This window comes from Elephantulus edwardii, unplaced genomic scaffold, assembly GCF_000299155.1.
Source record: "Elephantulus edwardii isolate Elephantulus edwardi_28Jun2011 unplaced genomic scaffold, EleEdw1.0 scaffold00185, whole genome shotgun sequence".
NCBI classification, from domain to species: domain Eukaryota; kingdom Metazoa; phylum Chordata; class Mammalia; order Macroscelidea; family Macroscelididae; genus Elephantulus; species Elephantulus edwardii.
In genome coordinates this window covers 5,846,741-5,864,708 of record NW_006399935.1, presented here as the reverse complement: position 1 = coordinate 5,864,708, position 17,968 = coordinate 5,846,741, and the positions used below count along the sequence as shown (strand labels likewise).

General features: G+C 56.0%; 2 protein-coding genes across 5 annotated transcripts in view; one reads left to right on the top strand and one right to left on the bottom strand.

Annotated features, from left to right (window-relative positions):
* The first annotated feature begins 6 nt into the window (after positions 1-6).
* Positions 7-8,362, top strand: MPND (MPN domain containing). The gene is made up of 11 exons (XM_006896392.1): positions 7-75; positions 1,497-1,733; positions 3,184-3,316; positions 3,518-3,602; positions 3,808-3,904; positions 4,128-4,200; positions 4,271-4,347; positions 5,534-5,702; positions 5,782-5,852; positions 7,690-7,782; positions 8,268-8,362. Exons 3-11 carry the CDS (start codon positions 3,220-3,222, stop codon positions 8,352-8,354), a joined length of 849 nt encoding a protein of 282 aa, XP_006896454.1. The 5' UTR covers positions 7-75; positions 1,497-1,733; positions 3,184-3,219; the 3' UTR covers positions 8,355-8,362.
* A 1,379-nt stretch (positions 8,363-9,741) lies between these two features.
* SH3GL1 (SH3-domain GRB2-like 1) overlaps positions 9,742-17,968 on the bottom strand; it is a 44,576-nt gene continuing 36,349 nt past the window's right edge. Inside the window, exons 2-10 of one of the 4 annotated variants that reach the window (XM_006896388.1) lie at positions 13,140-13,208; positions 12,787-12,859; positions 12,414-12,557; positions 11,810-11,943; positions 11,242-11,400; positions 10,826-10,929; positions 10,403-10,527; positions 10,173-10,229; positions 9,742-9,939 (exon numbers count right to left, since the gene is read on the bottom strand). In XM_006896388.1, coding sequence (XP_006896450.1) covers positions 9,743-9,939; positions 10,173-10,229; positions 10,403-10,527; positions 10,826-10,929; positions 11,242-11,400; positions 11,810-11,943; positions 12,414-12,557; positions 12,787-12,859; positions 13,140-13,208 — 1,062 coding nt within the window. In that variant the 3' untranslated portion in view covers position 9,742. Of the gene's footprint in view, positions 9,940-10,172; positions 10,230-10,393; positions 10,528-10,825; positions 10,930-11,241; positions 11,401-11,809; positions 11,944-12,413; positions 12,558-12,786; positions 12,860-13,139; positions 13,209-17,968 lie in introns of those variants that run through there. The other 3 variants (XM_006896390.1, XM_006896389.1, XM_006896391.1) reach the window with 3 other exon arrangements.

Sequence of the window (17,968 nt, the reverse complement as noted above, 5' to 3'; positions counted from 1 at the left end):
GCGGTCACGCTGCGGGTGCTGCTCAAAGACGCGCTGCTGGAGCCCGGCGCCGGCGTGCTCTCCATCTACTACCTGGTGAGCACCCCCCACCGACCCATCCTGGTTGGCGCAGGAGCCGAGACCCAGGCTCCAGCCCAGCCGGGTCCTGGGCGACCCCCAAACACGCTTGCTTCATAAAGAGAAACTGAGGCACACAGAGGCGCGATCACTGGCCCCGGGGTTTTCCTGAGTGTGCTGTCCTTCAGTCCCCTCACTTGAAAAATGGGCATTCCTCCCCGCCCCTGGGGTTGTATCAAGATTAAAAGAATAAAGCGCTTGGCTTAGGGCTGGCTATGGTACAGTATCGTTAGCTGACGTTCAGTGTGGTCCTACGCCTCGCGACCCCGAGCCAACACAAGGAAATCCATCCGACCCCGGGCCTGCGCCATCCTCAAAACCCCTCCTGTTCTTAAGTCCATTATCCATAGCCACTATGTTAAGGATTTCCCTTTTTGGCCGAACCTGCACTTGAACAATCATAATGCCCTACAGGGACTGGCCCCTCCTGATAAAATGCCCCAGGTCACTTCAAAAGAGCATTCTGGCAGTACACCGAAGACAGGTTCTGTTCGTTGCAGTTCAGAATCTTTGCCAACATCACAATTCACAGGCATCAGTTCTTCTGTCGTCTTTATTGCTTGTCCATCTGTCACATGCATATGAGGTGACTGAAAAAACATTGCTTAGATTAGGCACACCTTAGTCCCCAAAGTGACAATCTTGCTCTTAAACACATTAACTACACAGAGCAATGAACCCACTGCTGTCTAGTCAATTCCAACCCATAAGGACCCTCCGTGGGAGCTTTTGAGTCAGTAAATCTTAATGGGAGCAGTCTCTCATTTTTCTTGGGACAGCTAGTGGATTTGAACTAGTGACCATTTTGGTTAACAGCTCAGCACACCAAGGCTTCTTAGTTACACAGTAAATGCTTAATAAATATTTGTTATCCTTAAACCTAATGCACTATTATTATTAACACATTAAGCTCCTAATTGAGAGTGGAGGTTCAAGTCCACCATTGGTGCAGTGGAAGAAAGGCTTGGCAATCTACTTCTGAGAAAGCTGCCTCTGGTAACCTTGTGGGGTACAGTTCTACTCTCACACCCACGGGGACATCATGGTTAGTGGCAACTGCTGCTACTTATTTTTAGGTAGTTGTATACTTAGGTCTGTGAATGGGAACAGTGTGTGATTTGAGGTTGGTATTTGTGCAAGGCTGCATTGACTGCTGAGAACACAGCAATGGTCAAGACCCAGCTCCTATCCTTAGGGGACGCTAGGTAGAGGAGATGCACATACCTGGGCAGTTTTAACACGAGATGGCCAGAGCTGACATAGAGGCACCAACATGGAATTTAAGCTGGAGGAGGGAGTGTGTGCCAAGCCCACAGAGCAGCCTGGCATCAGGGAGGGCTTCCTGGAGGAAGGACCTTGCTAGTGTGCTGTCACCACAGGGGAAGAAGTTCATAGGAGACCTGCAACCAGATGGGAGGATCGTCTGGCAAGAGACGGGGCAGGTATTCAACTCGCCCAGTGCCTGGGCCACCCACTGCAAGAAGCTCGTGAACCCAGCCAAGAAGTCAGGCTGTGGCTGGGCCTCCGTCAAGTACAAGGGCCAGAAACTGGACAAGTACAAGGCTGCCTGGCTCCGGCGGCACCAGCTCCATGTGCCTGCAGTGACAGCTGAAGAGGTGTGTTTTACAGCCTCCTGACACAGCCACCCCCTCCTGACCGTGCCTAGGGGTGGACTAGAGAGAATGGGTGTTGGAACTGGGGCTTTGATGGATGAGTAGGAGTTTTTTCAGAGCAAGATGTAGCAAAACAACTTGTGCTGCTTAGGGAGTCAGGATTAGCTGATGACATTGGATGTATGTGTGTTCTGGGAAGCTGATGGGGCTAGAAATACTGACAGGGACCAGATCCTGGAAGGCTGTAATTGCCAAGGTAGCTTGGATTCTTTGAGTGCTCACCAGCTGGGTGAGCTTGGCTAAAGACCTCGTGTGCATCGCTTTTTTTCATATGAGAAATGGGCGTGATTCATGGTAAGTGTCCATGTCATTGAGTGAGTATGTGTTTAAGTGCTGGCTGTGTACCAGACACCGACCGGTCCAGGTGCTGAAGCTACAGCCTGTCTGACCATCACCACTGAGTCTATTTGGAATCATAATGACCCCTTGGAACAGATGAGAACAGCCCACAAAATTTTCTTGGTTATGACCTAAGATAGCCACGCCTTTCTTCTGCATGAGCTAAAAAGAAAAATTCCTGTGTTCAGAGAATGTGAGAGAAACATGGTCAATGAACCATCGAGTATGTTACAAGATGATAAATAATCAAGAATGTGGACGGAAGTTGGGGCTAAGCAGGTGGGCAGGGAAGCCATTCAGACAGAAAGATATGAGAGCAGAAAACCGAAGGGAAGAAGCCTGGGAGTGCAAAGGCCCTGGGGCAAGACCAGACCTGGATAGTTTGACAAGTGGCCCGTGTGGCTGGAATGGAGTGAGGGAGGGGAAGAGGAGGGCAGAGGCAGGAGCGGATAGGGCAGAGCATCAGGACTGTGCACTGGGGGGTAACCAGGTTTGCTGGGGAAGCTGGGAGCCCTGCCGGTCTGGATGGACCTGACGAGTGTGCTCATAGGCGCTCTCTAGTGGCTGCTAGGAGAACAGACGGGGCAGGGCGGGAGCTGGTGGACCCCAGCCCTGATCCAGGTGGGCGCTGGTCGGGCAGGATCAGGGAGGGAGGAGACTTTTCAAGGTGTCGGAGCAGACAGGTTCTGGTTACATACAGGTTATCAATATAGGTCCACATGAAGCCCTTGCTTACCCCAAGTATCTGCTAAATAAAAGCTTTATGTGCATGATCTCATGCCACCCCGACGCCATTCTTAGGAGACCGGAGGCTCCTGTGCCTTTCAGAGTCTAAGGGGGTTAAGAGGCTTGTTTTGGGCCCCACTGCTTCTGAGAATCCAGCATGGCTTGAATGTGTGTCAAAGGCCACGAGAACGTAACCGGGAGTCAGTTGCGCCTCAGCTCGCTCCCTCCCTCTAGTGGGCATCTGGGGAACTGCCGGCTCACAGCTGCTCTGGGAAAGCAAGGGGCACCGAGCTGAGGGTCCCTGTCGCCCCCATTCCACCGTTGGCAGAGTCCAGCCAGTGAAGGGGAGGAGGAGGAGCTGCTGATGGAGGAGGAAGAGGAGGAGGTTCCGGCGGGGGTCTCGGCGGAGGAAAAGACCCGCAGAGCCTCAGGAAAAGGCCCCTCGGAGGCTGCCCACCAAGGTGAGCGGTGAGGGGGCATAGGAGGGGGGTGAGGGAGACCTGAGGGCCTCATTGCCCTGTCACTGAGCTAAACTCCCAGGGACTATTTCCAGGGCCTGCTGCTTTATTTCTTACTCCCCTACAGGTGTCTTTGCCCTGTTTATTCAAGTCCTCTGATTTTTAAGTCCCTTCTTTTTCTCTTTCCCCTCCTGCCCCCATCAGATGCTACGCCCCCCGGGAAGTGTGTGGAGAACAAGATCCGAGTGCCAGTTCGCTATTGCATGCTGGGCAGTCGGGACTCAGCAAGGTCTGATTCACCCCGTGGTGGAAATGCCACCCCCACCCCCCAGCTCACTGGGAACTCTAGTGGGTGGGGTAGGGTGGGAGGAGCAGGGACAGAGGTGGAGTAGGGCTTCAGATCTAGAGCTGGCTGTGTGTTAGGGGTCACCCTGGGGTGGAGGGAGAGCCTTGGAGGGTCTCTGAGGCTGTGGGACACCCGCCAACCCCCACAGGAGCCCCCACACCCTGGTGGAAGTCACGTCATTTGCAGCCATTAATAAGTTCCAGCCGTTCAACGTGGCCATCTCCAGCAACGTGCTGTTCCTGCTGGTGTGTGCTCAGGCCTGGGGGACGGAGGAGGGGGCCCATGACGGAGGGAGCCTGCAGAGTGGCTGTCCACAGGCCTTGATGCAGGCTAAGGCCTGGGGGACGGAGGAGGGGACCCATGACGGAGGGAGCCTGCAGAGTGGCTGCCCACGGGCCTCGATGCAGGCTTGCATGCAGGAGGGGCGACCGACCGAGCCATGTCCCCAGTGTCCTTTCCCTTCTGCAGGATTTCCATAGCCACCTGACTCGGAGCGAGGTTGTGGGATACCTGGGAGGCCGCTGGGACATCAACAGCCAGAGTGGGTATTTGGGGCTGGGGGGCAGGCGGTGTTAGGGTCTGGCTGACGTCCATGGCTTACCCATCCACAGTGCTCACCGTGCTCCGAGCCTTCCCCTGCCGGAGCCGCCTAGGTGACGTGGACACCGCAGCCACAGTTGAGGAGGAGGTGAGCACAGGTGACAGGTACAGGGGTCGCAGGGAGTGGTGTTCTGGGGAGAGGTCTAAGCTGCCCCATGAGTGCAGTGAGAGCCAGGACTGTGGGTGGGTAAGTCCCACTGCGCGCCAAGGGCAGTGCAGGTCAAGCACTTTATGGGGTCACCTGACGTGGGCCATAGCCCCCAGTCTTAGATGTGTGCCAGATGCCCTGGCCAGTTGCTTTCCCTCCATTACCGTGTGAATGACCCCTGCCCCCATGAGTTGTAACCCCTGACCTCTGCCTGTTACCATCCTGTCTGACATGGGGTGTCTGGGATGCTCGCAAGACAGGGCTGGTTTGGGGTGGCTTCTGAGACAGTCTCTTAAGAGATGAAAGTGATAGAACAAATGAGCTGAGAGATGGGGGTGGGGGGGTAGATGCCAACATGGGGTCTCCAGGGAACCAGATGGCCTTCTCCCAAGAGCCTACACTCTAAATTCTAGCTTAAATTGTAAGAAAATAAAGTTGTTAGTTGAAGCTATCCACTTGCGAGAGTTCTGCTATCGCTGCTCTCGGTGACTAAGCCACCCTCCCAGTGTCCCATCTCCTTGTGAATACAGATGTCCGTAGGTGCCTCCTGACCCCTTGTGACAGGACAGCTGCCTCACAAGGTTTCCCAGGTCTTGGTGGCACCGCAGGTTAAGCACGGGAATACTAGCCTGGTGCTGCAGTGACTCAGGTTGACGATCTGAATGCAGCAGCCGTTTCGAGGGAAGGGAGGAGGCTGCTTCTGTGAACACATAGGCCTCAGCCCTGTGGAGGGGAAGAATCCTCTACCCTCTAGGGTCACCGAGTTGGGATTGAGTCAGTGGAGGGTTTCAGTTGTTATTTATGATTAACAGATTGCCAGGTCTTTCTCCCACAGAACAGAGACTGGGCAGGTTCAAACCACTGACCTTGTGGTTCACAGGCAAGTGCTTAACCACTGTGCCACTGGACTCCTTTTCCACCTGTAAGCTGCAAGGCTGGAATTGAGCCCAGCCTGGCCCCTGGTAACGGCTCGGTCTGTCACACTTTTGTGTAGATGGTTAGTTAAGCCCTAGCCCAGCTCCCTGCCCACCTCACCACCCGTCAGGTGGGGTGCTTCACTGCTCCCCTCTGCTCCTGGACACTGTGAGGTGAGGCCAGGCTCTCTTGGTCACTGCTGTGTCCTCAGGTCTACCAGAGCCTGTTCCTGCGGGGCCTGTCCCTGGTGGGCTGGTACCACAGCCACCCGCATAGCCCGGCGCTGCCCTCGCTGCAGGACATCGACACACAGATGGACTACCAGCTGCGCCTCCAGGGCTCCAGTAACGGCTTCCAGCCCTGCCTGGCGCTGCTCTGCTGTGCGTCCCGGGGTGGGGGCAGCAAGGAGGGGTGGGGGCAGCGGAGCCCTGAGGCCCAGCCACCCCTCTCCCTCTCTAGCACCCTACTACACTGGCAACCCGGGCCCTGAGTCCAAGATCTTGCCCTTCTGGGTGATGCCACCCCCAGAGGTAGGTGGCCTGGGGAGGAGGTGGCGGCCAGGCGGGGCAGAGGGCAGGCGTGGGAAAGGAGAGCTCTCAGAACCAGCTCCAGCCTCAGTTTCTCCATTCATTGAATGGGGCCAACATTAGCCCTGTGTGCACAAAGAATAACCATGGGGCACCCAGGCAGTTTCCCAGTGCCACCACCCCAACCTGTTCCTGAGGGGTTCTGGGCCCTCAGCTGAGGGCCTGTCCTGCCGTCCCTGCTGCTCTCAGAGGGGCTGGGGTCACAGGGCTTCAGAGGGCTGTGTCCCCACCAGCAACGGCCTGGTGACTACGGAATCCCCATGGACGTGGAGACGGCCTACGTGCAGGACGGCTTCCTGACCAATGACATCCTGCAGGAGATGGTGAGCCCCACCTCCCCGCTCTGGGCAGCAGAGGGCACCACTCCAGAGCCCCCTGGGTTCTGGTCCCCCCTCCTGTCAGAAAATCCTAGCCCCTGGCCCACCGCCTTTGCTCAGGACAGCCCCAGTGACCTTGGCTAGGCCCTGCTACCCCGATGCCCCGCGTGCAGAACCCACCAAGATCGCAGTGGGGTCAGGACAAACATTTGTGCCCAGTGTGCACTTGTAGAATTCATCAGAATGCTGGTTAAAAACAGAACAGGTGATTTCATGGAGCCCTGGTGGCACAGTGGTTAAGTGCTTGGCTGTAATGGGAAGACGGCCGATAGACCCGGTGACTGGATCCCAGAAAAGCTGTTGTTTGGTGCTTTCGAGCGAGGGTCAGTATGCGGACCAGCGTGTCCCACACCGCCCTCCCGGTCAGCGCTATGTGTCCAATCCCCCTTTCTCGGTTATCTTTTTTGCTGGCCTGTTTTACCAGGTATGCTGTCCCTCTCTAGGGACTCCTCCCTCGTGACAGCCTGTCCTAAGCCTGTGACACAAAGGCTTGCTGTCCATGCCACCAAGCAGCCTGGCTCTGGCTTTCCAGAATGAAAGCATTTCCTCTGGGAATCCATGGGAGCTGCCCGATTCAAAGGCATCTGTTTTCTTTGCGCTTCCTTTCTTTCGCATGCCTGTGAAACAACTGCAAACGTCCTGGTTTGGATAAGGTGCACCTTGGTCTTTAAAGTGGCATTCTTGCACTTCAGAGGTCCTTGACAGCAAATCTGCAGAATGTCTCATGTGGTTTCTTGACTGCTGTTTCCATGGATGTCAATTGTGAATTCAAGTAAAACAGAATTCCCAACAGACAAGTGGTGGCCATACACGTTATAGACCAACGTCCTGCTCGATGTTCCACCGCCACAAGGTCGCTGAGTCGGCTCCAGCCTGACAGCGAGTGGGCCACCCCCGTGCCCTCCGACGCCATGTGGGGCCGGAGCCCCTGCTTCCTACGGTGCACCCCCATGCAGCCACTCCTCACCTGTCCCTGGGGGCACTGGGCTGTTGAGCGTACACATTGCTAGAAGGGTAAACAGGTTTCAGCAGAGCTCATAGAGGCAAAGGAACCAGGAAGATCCTGTGCAGACCCTGACCCAGTGCGCATGCATCCTTGTCCTATGCGGGGTGAGCTCACTGGGCCGGGCGGGCTCCATGGGGACTGCAGCATTGCTCAGGCTCAGACAGGAAGCAAGGGTAGGCCCGTGGACACTTGGTCCTGGCAGTGGACAAAGGAGCCAGCTCTACCTCTCCCTCCAGGGAGCCCTCCTGTCTAGGCCTGAAGACTTCAGGGCCTTGCGCGCCTGTTAATCTCCACGGCACCCAGATCATGCGGTTTACTGTCTCCACCACTCACTGGTCTGGCACAGGGTGGACACGGGGACGTGGGGAGGTGGTCTGTATTCTGCCTGCTCCCACAGATGCTGCTGGTGGAGTTCTATAAGGGCGCCCCAGACCTCGTGCGCTTCCAGGAGCCCTGGAGTCAGGAGCACACCTACCTGGACAAGCTGAAGGTGAATCCAGGGCAGAAGGGAGTCTGTTTGGGGGGAGTGCCCTGGGCAGCCTGGGGTCCGCAGTGCCATGCCCTCCCTCCTGATTAGCTGTTTGAAGGCACTGGGGTGAATGGCCAGTCTGCAGGGAGGAGGCCCACACGGGCATGTGTGAATCTCAAGCTCTGGTGGTTGCTAAGGACTTCTTAAAATCTGTTTTAAGGCGGTTTCTTTACACGAGGGCCAAGTAACCCTCCAGAGTGTTCGTATGTGAACATTACTGTCAGAACCCGGTTTTGGAAGCAGTGACCTGGAATTCCCTGCCACAGACATTGGGTTAGGGAGGCTCAGGGCTGGGCCGTTTCCATTCTGGGTGGACAGGCTGGGGGTGTGGACTGGACATGCATGTATTTCAGCTGGGGGGGCCCCACAGGACCAGCCCACCCCACCGCTTAGCAGGCACTGCCCATCTCCATGCTGCCTTCGAGCCCTGTCCTATCCCGTTACAGATGTCCCTGGCCAGCAGGACCCCCAAGGACCCAGGCCTGTGCCACGTACTGGAGCAGGTCTACGGTGTCCTCAAGCAGGCCAGCTGAAACTGCCACCATGACCAGGCTTCCCACAGCCGAGTGGGGTCCTGGGACTGACTCCCGCCTGTTCCCCTCAACTGTGCTGGTCCCAAGGCCTGTCACTGGGCTATGGAGCGAGAGCGGCTCCAAAAATAAAGCCCCAGAGTGGCAGTGGCTGTGACTGGCTGTTATAGGAGAGAGGGGCCCCTGGGGGCCTAGCACTGACCCCTGACCTTGTGGCACACACTCTTCCTAGGCACTGGGGAAGCAGGCTTGGGGGGGGGGGCCTTGGGTTTTAACAACCTCAGGGAAGTGGAAAAGACACGAGTCCCTCTGCTGAACAAGCATCCACCAAGCAGGAGCCCCCATGACAGTGGCCATGTCCAGCTACCTGCACACCATGACATACATACAAAGAGAGCATACAAAGAGACATTTAATACTTTTTAAAAAATCAGGGTTCCGTTTCGGTGTGCCCTTGGAATGCCACCTCACTCAGGGCCACACTGCACTTGCTGTTTGTGCCCTGGAATGGCCTGGGGGCATAGGGCAGGGCCCAGTGGGCAGCGTGGGGAATGTGTGTGTGGTGAGGCCGGCACTGTGGCCCTTGCGCACAGGGCTGGGAGTGGTGGGTCTGGGGGCCTGCTCCGCCTCCTGGGTCTGAGGAGGTGGCTGCATCCGAGAAAGCAGCAGAGCCAGTGACCACCCAGGGGTCTGTGGCCACTCCCTCATGGAAGCCTCAGTGTGCGGCCATCAGTGGCCAGGAATGGTCCCGTGCTGGGGTGTCAGGGATGTAGAGCTGGTGGTGGCCGCTGTGGCCAGACACCCCTCAGTTTTGTGCTTTTGGCTGGGCAGTAATAAGTTGAAAAGGTCTAATCTGAGGGGAGTGCCCATGTGGGGGTGATAGGGCTCCCCCTTGGCCCACAGCGGCTCAGTGCTCACAGTGGACCTGGTGGGGTGACACAAAGGGCCCTAGATTTGTAAGGGCCGCTTCTGTACAAAGTTTGGGTCCCTATAAGTCCCACTGTTTGAGCAGGCTGGGAAGGAAGCCTCTGGAGCTTAAAACCAGGCACAGAGCTGTGCCCGAGTCCCTGGAAGGTAAGGGGTACTGGCCAGGGTGGGGCTAGGCCTGGGCATGAGGATGGAGGTGGGGACTGGCATGTGGGGCAGGAGGGTCTGCCCTGGCGCCCAGGGGGCTGGGAGGAACATTAGTGTTTCAGAGAGCACCTTAGTGTCAGCCCCACTCGAGGGTCCCACTGAGTGGGGCCGGAGCCAGTGATCGGGAGCAGACTGCCCAGCCCCCAGCAGGCCAGGTGGCGTAGGAAGGGGTGCCCCACCGAGGTGGGGGCGTGTGTAAACGGCCCTGCTGGGCCGCAGCTGCCCAGGCTCCCAGGCGGTCACCGCAGCAATGGCGGTCACTGCGGCAGCGGCACCAGCACCTCCACGTAGCTGAGCGGGAAGAAGCCCGACTGGCCGTGCAGCATGCCCTCGTACCAGTTCTCGTCGATCTGGTTGGTGAGCGTGATGACATCGCCCTCGCGGAAGCCCAGCTCCCCGTCGTTCTCGGGCTCAAAGTCGTACAGGGCCTTGCAGCTCGGCTGGTCCAGGGGTGCTGCGGACAGCGTAGGTTCAGGGCCGCGGTCCACGCCCACCCCGCCCTATGGCCCTTGCCCTGCTTCTTCACTGGTCAGGGATGAGGGGGCACGGGTGGGACCTGCAGGCCCCTTGAGCTTGTGACAGCAGAGGTCCCTGTGGCTCCCTGGTGAGGATGCCAACCTGACCTGCCACCTCAGGGGTGTTCCTGGCTGGTCAAGGGGGCAGCTGCAGGCCCCAGGGGACACTCACGCATAATCCTGTTGGGGGTGCGGATGGGCTTGTCAGAGGACCGGAAGGAGGAGGAAGCTGCAAATCAGAAGGAGCAGAGGTACTGAGCACATGGCGCCCCAGTGCCCGCCGAGCAGGCCTGTCTGGAGAGTGCTGCTGTTTGGGGTGGTGCTACCCAGAACGTGAAGTTCCCCAGAGACCCTCGTGCCAGCAGGCGTCCCCCTCCAGCACTCCTAGGGACCTGGCCACACCTGTGATCTTGGGGGCTGTGGCACAGGGGAAGGCCCCGTTGGACTGCTCCGACTCGCCCAGGTCATAGGGCTCCCGCGGCTTGGGCTTGTACTCTCGCTTGGGGCGCGACGAGGCCTCACGCATCCTGCAGAAGAAGGAAGCCTGGAGTATCTGGCTGGTGTCACCTGAACCCACCTCTATGATAGCAGCTGGGCCCACAGGGACAAACCAGGCCCCTCCACCGTGTGAAAGGACCCACCCTGGCACTAGAACTTCAAGCCAGGCTTTTGGAAGGAGCCCCAGTTCCTGCTCACAGATTGTGGATTGGGGCAGTAGAATGGTTTCCTAAGACAGGCTTGGGGGAGAATTCTGGACAACATGCACCACCCCTTGCAGCCAGCAGAGGCCGCAGGTGGGGGGAAGGAAGCAGGCAGGGGCCTCACCTCCGCTTCAGCTTGTCAGCCAGCTCGTCCAGGATCTGCACAGCTTGCCGGTGGTAGTCCAGCTGTGCGTCCACCAGCGCAGACAGCTGACTCACCTGCTCGATCTGTGGGAGCAGAAAGGCTGCAAGGCTCAGCGGAGGGGACCTGCTCCTGGGAACCCCCTCCACGCGGTGCCAACTGCAGCTGTGGACAGAGGGGCCACTCTTCTCTGGCCTTGGAGGGGTCTAGCCATCCGCCCACAGCCTGAGCAGGCACTCTGCTCAGGAGACCCTGGCACCTTCTGGCCTGGCAGCAGGCACCTCCCAGCACACCCAGGACGGATCCCTGGGCCAGGTCTTGCAGGGGTACCTCCCAGGCTGAGTGCAGGCACTGAACCCCAGACCCAGCCACCGCACAAGGCCCTGCTGCCCACGTACGTCAGTCTCCAGGAGGTTGTGCATGCTGGTCTCGGCCACCTCCTTGGACTCCTCGAACTTTTCCATGGCCTGGCGCAGCTCCTCGTCAGGGATCTTGCCCTGCCGTTTCTTCTTGTAATCGAAGTCCAGACGCCGGCCCTCCAGCTTCTTCAGGTGGTGCTGGGCACAGATGTGGGTCACAGGTCACCACACACGCTCCCACGGGTGTGGGAGAGCTGCGTGCCCCAGGCTGCCCTGAGTGTGCACGTGAGTGTGGGAAGGTCTGAGGATGGTGCAGTGAGTGTATGCGTGTGCTCAGTGCGCACATAAGGACGTGTGTGTGCTGTGAGCGTGCATGCAGGAGCATGCACACGCGCCTCCCTGAGAGCACATGCAGTGTGTGTGCACGTGCATGTCCACGAGTGTGTGTGTATACAAACGTGCACAGCGAGCATGGTGTATTGTGAGTGAGCCTACGTGGGTGTGAGCACAGAGGAACACTACATCTGAGGGTGGGGGGAGGACAGATCCAGGGAGGTGACACAGGGCCTCCCTCCCCGGGCACGGGGTCAGTGCGCTGAGTCAGCACCTGGATCTCCTTCAGGTCCTTGTCACACAGGTTCTGCAGGGGGTCGATGAAGTTCTGCTTGACCTCGATGTCCAGAGAGTCCTTCACCTCAGCCAGGCGCTTCATGGACTCCCCTGCGTCCAGCAGAGCATCGCCTGGGGGCAGCAAGAGGCCTTCACACAGGCCCTGTGGCAGACAGACCCTCCAACTTGTCTCTGCCACCCGCCCAGAGGCCAGGGTACTGAATTCAGAGAGCACCAAACCACTGGTGTCGTGTCGAGCCTGAAGTCCAGCAACCCTGGGGGCAGAGCAGAACTGCCCACACAGCTCCCAAAGTCAAAATATTTAGGAAACAGACTGCCTCCTCTTTCAGAGTGCACTTGGGGGGTGGAAAATATGTCACAGGTGAAGAAGGGGTTCTCTGTTCCTCAGGCCTCCATGTGTGGTGGCACTGAGGTGTCCTGGAGCCCCCCCCCCAGCCATCCTCTGTGCTGCCCACCCACCTGCCCAACACCAGCCCCTGCTGGACTGCCCAGACTCCCCATACTTGGGAACACCTGGTCCTTAGTGAGGTCACATACGGCCCCAGGAGGTGGGGGTGACAGCATGGTGGGGACCCACTCACCGAAGTTGGACTCTCCACCCAGCTCCTTGCCGTGCCGCGTCATGCACTCGCCCAGCAGGCCCTCCGACTGCGGGTAGCCAGGGTTCTTCACCTGGCCCCGGATCTTGGACACTGTGTTGAGCATTGTCAGCTTGGCTCTGGAAGCTGGAATGGGACAGAGCCAGGTGGGTATGACACAGTGACCTCTTAGAGTGAGTAGGAACAGGACAGCTGGAGGAGTAAACAGCTAGATACTAAAACCAGCACAGAGGGGCTACAGCTATCAGCCGACAGCCACAGGCTCCTGGATCCAGCTGTGCCTGAAGCCTGCCCAACCTGCATGTTTCCATTCTAGGAACCCATCCATTCCCTCTGTGCACTCAGGCAGCGCTACCTGGGTTAGGCTGCAGGTACTCGATGGTTCTGGCCAGTACCTCCACCACGGCCTTACTGGTGACGTCCACTTTCTAGAGAGAGAGGAAGCATATGGGTTTCACATGAAGGTACCCAAACCTGGAACACAGCCTTCCCCGCCTGGAAAGCACTCCTCAGCCCACACAAGGGAGCTCCTAGACCCCTGCTGACTGCCCAGGACTACCCGACCTCAGGCCCCATTGCTCCTATCCCACTGTGTCCACGTGGGCACCTTTTCCCCTCCCCTGTGGATTCTGGCAAGGCAGAACAGACACCTCAAGTAGAAGCCCCGCACCAAGCTCAGTGTCAGGTGACATGCCAATGTCCCATTACCTTTTCCATCTCTTTGAAGTCATCGTCAAGCTTGGTCCCCTCAGCGCCGCCCACTTTCTCACTGACCAGCTGGAAGACAGAAGGGAGGAAGGGGCATGAGCATCAGTAGAGAGGAGCAGGAGCGCCTGGCCGCCAGCAAACACGAGACGTGCCGAGCGCTGTGCCCGGACCTACCCTCAGACACCTCTGCAAACCTCAGGACAAGGGGCCAGCTCAACAGTCACCTCACAGGAGCCTCGGGCCCTGCCTCTACCTGTCCCCTAGCAGCCTGGGAACTCCCTAGGGCAGGCCTCTTCCTGCTCCCTGGGGTGTCCACATGCTCAGAGGTGCAGGAACTCGTCAACCCAGGACTCCCACGTGCCTCTCAGCACCCAGTGGTCACAGACGGTCAGCTGGGGCACAAGCATTCGGAGGTGACTTGGGCTCTGGCGGGCACTGCACGCATCATGGTGCTCGGGAGGGGACAAGTGGCGCCCCTGCTCATGAAGAGGCAGGATGGCCACGTGTATAAAGAAAGAATGCTCGGGCACGGGGCACCCTGAACAGATGGAGGGGGCCTTGAGGGGCTCAAGCAGCTGGATGTCCACCAGATGCTCAGCTCCTGGGGGAGTGGGGTGCCAGTCTTTTCTAGAGTGGCTGGTCTGGGAAAATGTCAGTGACTAGAACCAATGACTAGTGTGTCGGGGTGAGCTGGGACGAGGGTGGCTGGTGGGGGAGGTAGGCAGAGGGGGGTTAAGTAGTGTGAGGGGTGAGTGGTGTGAGGGTTTAACTGGTGGGGAATAAAAGGTGTGAGGGGCTAACCCATGTGAAGAGGGTAACTGGGGTGAAGGGTGTGAGAGGAGCACGTGGTATGAGGGGCTGACAGGTGTGCGGAGGGGGAAGTGGTGTGAGGAGGGTGTGAGGAAGGTAACGGTATGAAGGGGTATAACAGGTATGGGATGAGGGGGTAACTGGTGTGAGGAGGAGCCAGGTCACGGGCGGTCGGAAAAGCAGGAAGCACCGAAGTCCTAACTGTCCCCTGATGAGCTGCCTGGAGTCTGGAAAGTGGCCCTGACTCTGACAACTCATGAACAGTGGGTGGTGGCGGTCGTGATGGTGAGCAGGGGGCACACAGCGTGGCTCGGGGCTGGGTGAAGCCCAACCGGCAGATCCCCAGTTCCCGCCTCGCCCTCCGTGCTCCACCACCTTCTCCTGGTGGTAACTGGGGAGAGGCTGCACCCAGCCTCAGCGTCCCCTCGGTGCAAAAGGCTGACCCGTGGACTTCGGCCATGAGCACCACACTTGGCTGGAGACCCTCCCCATGCTTCTGTCCTTCGAGTCTGCGTGGGAACAGTGGAGGGCATCACATGCTCTTGTTCTGTGTTCCTTGTCCCTGTGGGTTCTAAAGGCTGGAGGCCCAGTGGTCTGTGGTCCTCCATTCAGCTGCACCTAGGACTCACATTTGGCTCTACCCGAGGGGACAAGGAAGACTTGGGGCTTGCAGAGCCTGGGGCAGGTCATCTAGGGGGACAGGTTCCCACCTCTGCTGAACAGGTCACCAGAAAGACCCTGGCAGACCCTCCTAAGGTTTCCATTTTTTTTTTTTGTAATGGCGAAACACACTGTCCTCAAGAGAGATGGCTGCCAGAGACGGAAGCCAGGGCTGCTGGGAGGGGGCTGGCACAGCAGGGCACTGCGCCTTCCACCCAGGATCACACTTGGACAGACCAAGAGGGCCCTGCTCAGGACCCAGGGGTGGCTCCTGCCATCCTGACTCCAGCCTCTACCAGGCCACAAGGGAGGGAAGTGAAAGAGGGGCCCCGGGCCAGCTGCACCTTCCTGTGGGCATCACAGCCCCCACTGGGCCGGCTGCAGTCTCCTGGGCCCACCTCCCCCAGCTTGGGGACTCAGAACCAGCATCACCGTGAGCCTTGCTGAAGACCATGAAAGCTCAGCAGCTGTCCTTCACACAGTTCTCAGCTGCCAGCTAAAGGTGGGTGCTTTACTTCCACTTCTAGCCTCCTCAGGAGAAAGGCTTGGATCCCTGCTCCCATTACTATGTGATCAGTAATATCACATGCAAGCAAAATACTGCTGAAGATCATTCACAAACAGAACAGTACAGAGACAGGGAACTGCCAGTAGTTTAAGCAGGATTTAGAAGAGCCTGTGTGGCCTGCAGGACATCATTGCTGGTGTCAGATGGATTCCAGCTGAAAGAGAATACCAGAACAATGTCTATTTATGCTTGCTGTTTTTTTAATTACATTTTTATTATTTTGTGTACGTGTGTACTGTCAAATTGGATCTGACTGGTACATGAGGAGATTGTCCCTCCTTTCCAGCAGAGCATCCGGTGGCTCCGAACCACATACCCCTGGGATTGCAATGCAGCTTCTTGCCACTAGGGCCCCAGAGCTCCCTTATTTATGCTTTATTTATTGACTATACAAAGACATTTGACTGTGTGGCTCATAAGTTATTGCTGACATTGAGATGAACAGGAATCCCAGTGTACTTAAGGCTCATGTAAAATCTTCATCTAGACCAGGAGGATGTTGTACGGACACAGCAAGGGAACACTGTTGTTGTTGTTGTTGTTGTTATGTACCACTGAGTCTCCTGCGACTCACAGCTACCCTGTGTACAATGGGTCTGAATCCTGCCCTGTCCTGAACCAGTCTCACTGTCTCTGACACACCTACCCCCATTACCTCAGTTACTGTATCAATCCATTTCATCCAGGGTCTTCCTCTTCTCCACCCTTCTAAGCATGATGTCCTTCTCCAAGAACTGGTCCCTTTTGGCCACGTGCCCAAAGTTTGTGAGACAGAACTAGCCTCCAGGCAGAAACCTGGTTTCACCACCTTCGAGACAAACCAGTTTATTCTCTTGGCAGTCCATGGTATGTTGAATATTCTTCTCCAGTACCACAAGTCAAAGGCATCAATTCTTTTTCTGTCATCCGTAGTCACTGTCCAGCTTTCTTATGCATAGTAAGTAAATGCGAAGACCATGGTCTGGTTTGAGGACTAAGGTGAGTCTGATTCAGATCATCGTCTTTCCAATTACTAGCTATGCATCCGAGACCAGGACAATGAACAAGGATGACAGAAAAAGAACTGATGCCTTTGAAAAGCTGTGGGTTGGAGAGGAGCACTGAACATTTCACAGATGGCAGAGAGAATGAACAGGTATGTCTTGGAGATGGTGCAGCTGGAATGCTCTTTGGAGGCAAGAATGATGAGGCTTTGCCTCACATACTTTGGACATGTTGCTGGAAGGTGCTATTCCTTGGAGAAGGACATGATGCTGGGAAGGGTGGAGGGTCGGCAAAGGAGAAGACCCTCAACCAGGTGGAATGACACAGTGACTGCTGCAATGGGCTCTTGTGTGTCAGGAAGTGTGAGGATGGTACAGGACAGGATGGGGTTCAGATCTTTTGTTCATGGGGTCGCTATGAGTCGTACTTGACTTGATTGCACCTAACAACAACAAGTCTCTAGACTGACATCGTTGCTTTTTTAGCAATTGTATGAGGTCCCTGACAGCAGACTTTCCCCAGTGCAATTCGTCTTCTGATTTCCTGACTGTGGTGCCAAGAGTGTTGATTGTGGAGCTGAGCAAGCTGAAATCGTTAACCTCAATCTATCATGATGCTACCAGCTGGCACAGTGGGGAGAATCTTTGTCTTGATGTTGAGCTTCAATCCACATTGAGGACTACAGCCCTTGACCTCCTGGAGCAAGCACTTCAGGTCCTCTTCCGCTTCGGCAAACAAGGTTGTCGTAATGAGTCTTCCTCTAATCCTGATGCCACACTCCTCAATGTCCAGACTCCCAAATGATGTGTTCCACATACAAACTGAAAAAGTATAGAGACAGGATGTATCTATCCTTGATACACTCCTTTCCCAATTCTGAATCATGCCCTGTTTCCTTGCTCTGTTTTGAAGATTATTCCCTGGTCCAAGTGCAGGTTTTGCATTGGCACTATCAAGTGTTCTGAGATTCTCATTCTTGTCAAGGTTAGCCACAATTTGTTGTGATTCACACAGTCTCATCCTCTGCACAGGAAATGAAACAGACATTCCACTGGTACTCTCTGCTTTTGACCAAGATCCATCTGACATTGGCGATGATGTTTCTAGTGCCACGACCTCTTCTAAATCCAGCTTGTATTTCTGGTAGTTCTCTATTGATGTGGTTACTCTTCAGCAGGATTTTGCTTGCATGGTTTAAAATTAAGAAGGGAGAGTGTCAGGGTTTTAATCTCTTTCCATACCTATTTAATCTGCATCCTGAGCAAATTATTTTAAAAGCTGGACTCTATGACGAGGAATGTGGCATCAGAATTGGAGGAAAACTCAACAATAACCTGTGTTATGCAGACCACACAACCTTGCTTGCTGAAAGTGAGGAAGACTTGAAGCATTGTAGAAGATCAAAGAATGCAGCCTTAAATATCTATTGCATTTCAACATTAAGAAAACAAAAATTCTCACCCTTGGCCCAAGAGACAACATCATGATAGATGGAGAAAATATTCAAAATGTCAACAACTTCATCTTCCTTGGATCCAAAATCAACACCCTTGGTACTAGCAGTCAGGAAACCAGGAGACTTACTGCACTGGGAAAGCCTGCAGCTAGGGATTTCTCCAAACTATTGAGTAATGCAAAAGTTGGGAACAGAGAAGAAGAATCAGTAGTTGGAAGACATGGGCTTGGTGACAGAAATGAAGATGGAGATAGAATGACTGAATTTTGTACGATCAATGACTTATTCATTGCAAATACATATTATAAGAGACATAAACGCAGGTTATACACATGGATTTCACCTGATGGT

What these genes read in the sequence shown, in the direction of transcription:
- MPND (XM_006896392.1), top strand. Translation starts at nt 3,220, where the DNA reads ATGGAGGAGGAAGAGGAGGAGGTTCCGGCGGGGGTCTCGGCGGAGGAA. An exon ending in GCAACGTGCTGTTCCTGCTG is followed by an intron (nt 3,905 to 4,127) that starts GTGTGTGCTCAG and finishes TCCCTTCTGCAG; the next exon opens with GATTTCCATAGCCACCTGAC. An exon ending in CAGCCACAGTTGAGGAGGAG is followed by an intron (nt 4,348 to 5,533) that starts GTGAGCACAGGT and finishes CTGTGTCCTCAG; the next exon opens with GTCTACCAGAGCCTGTTCCT.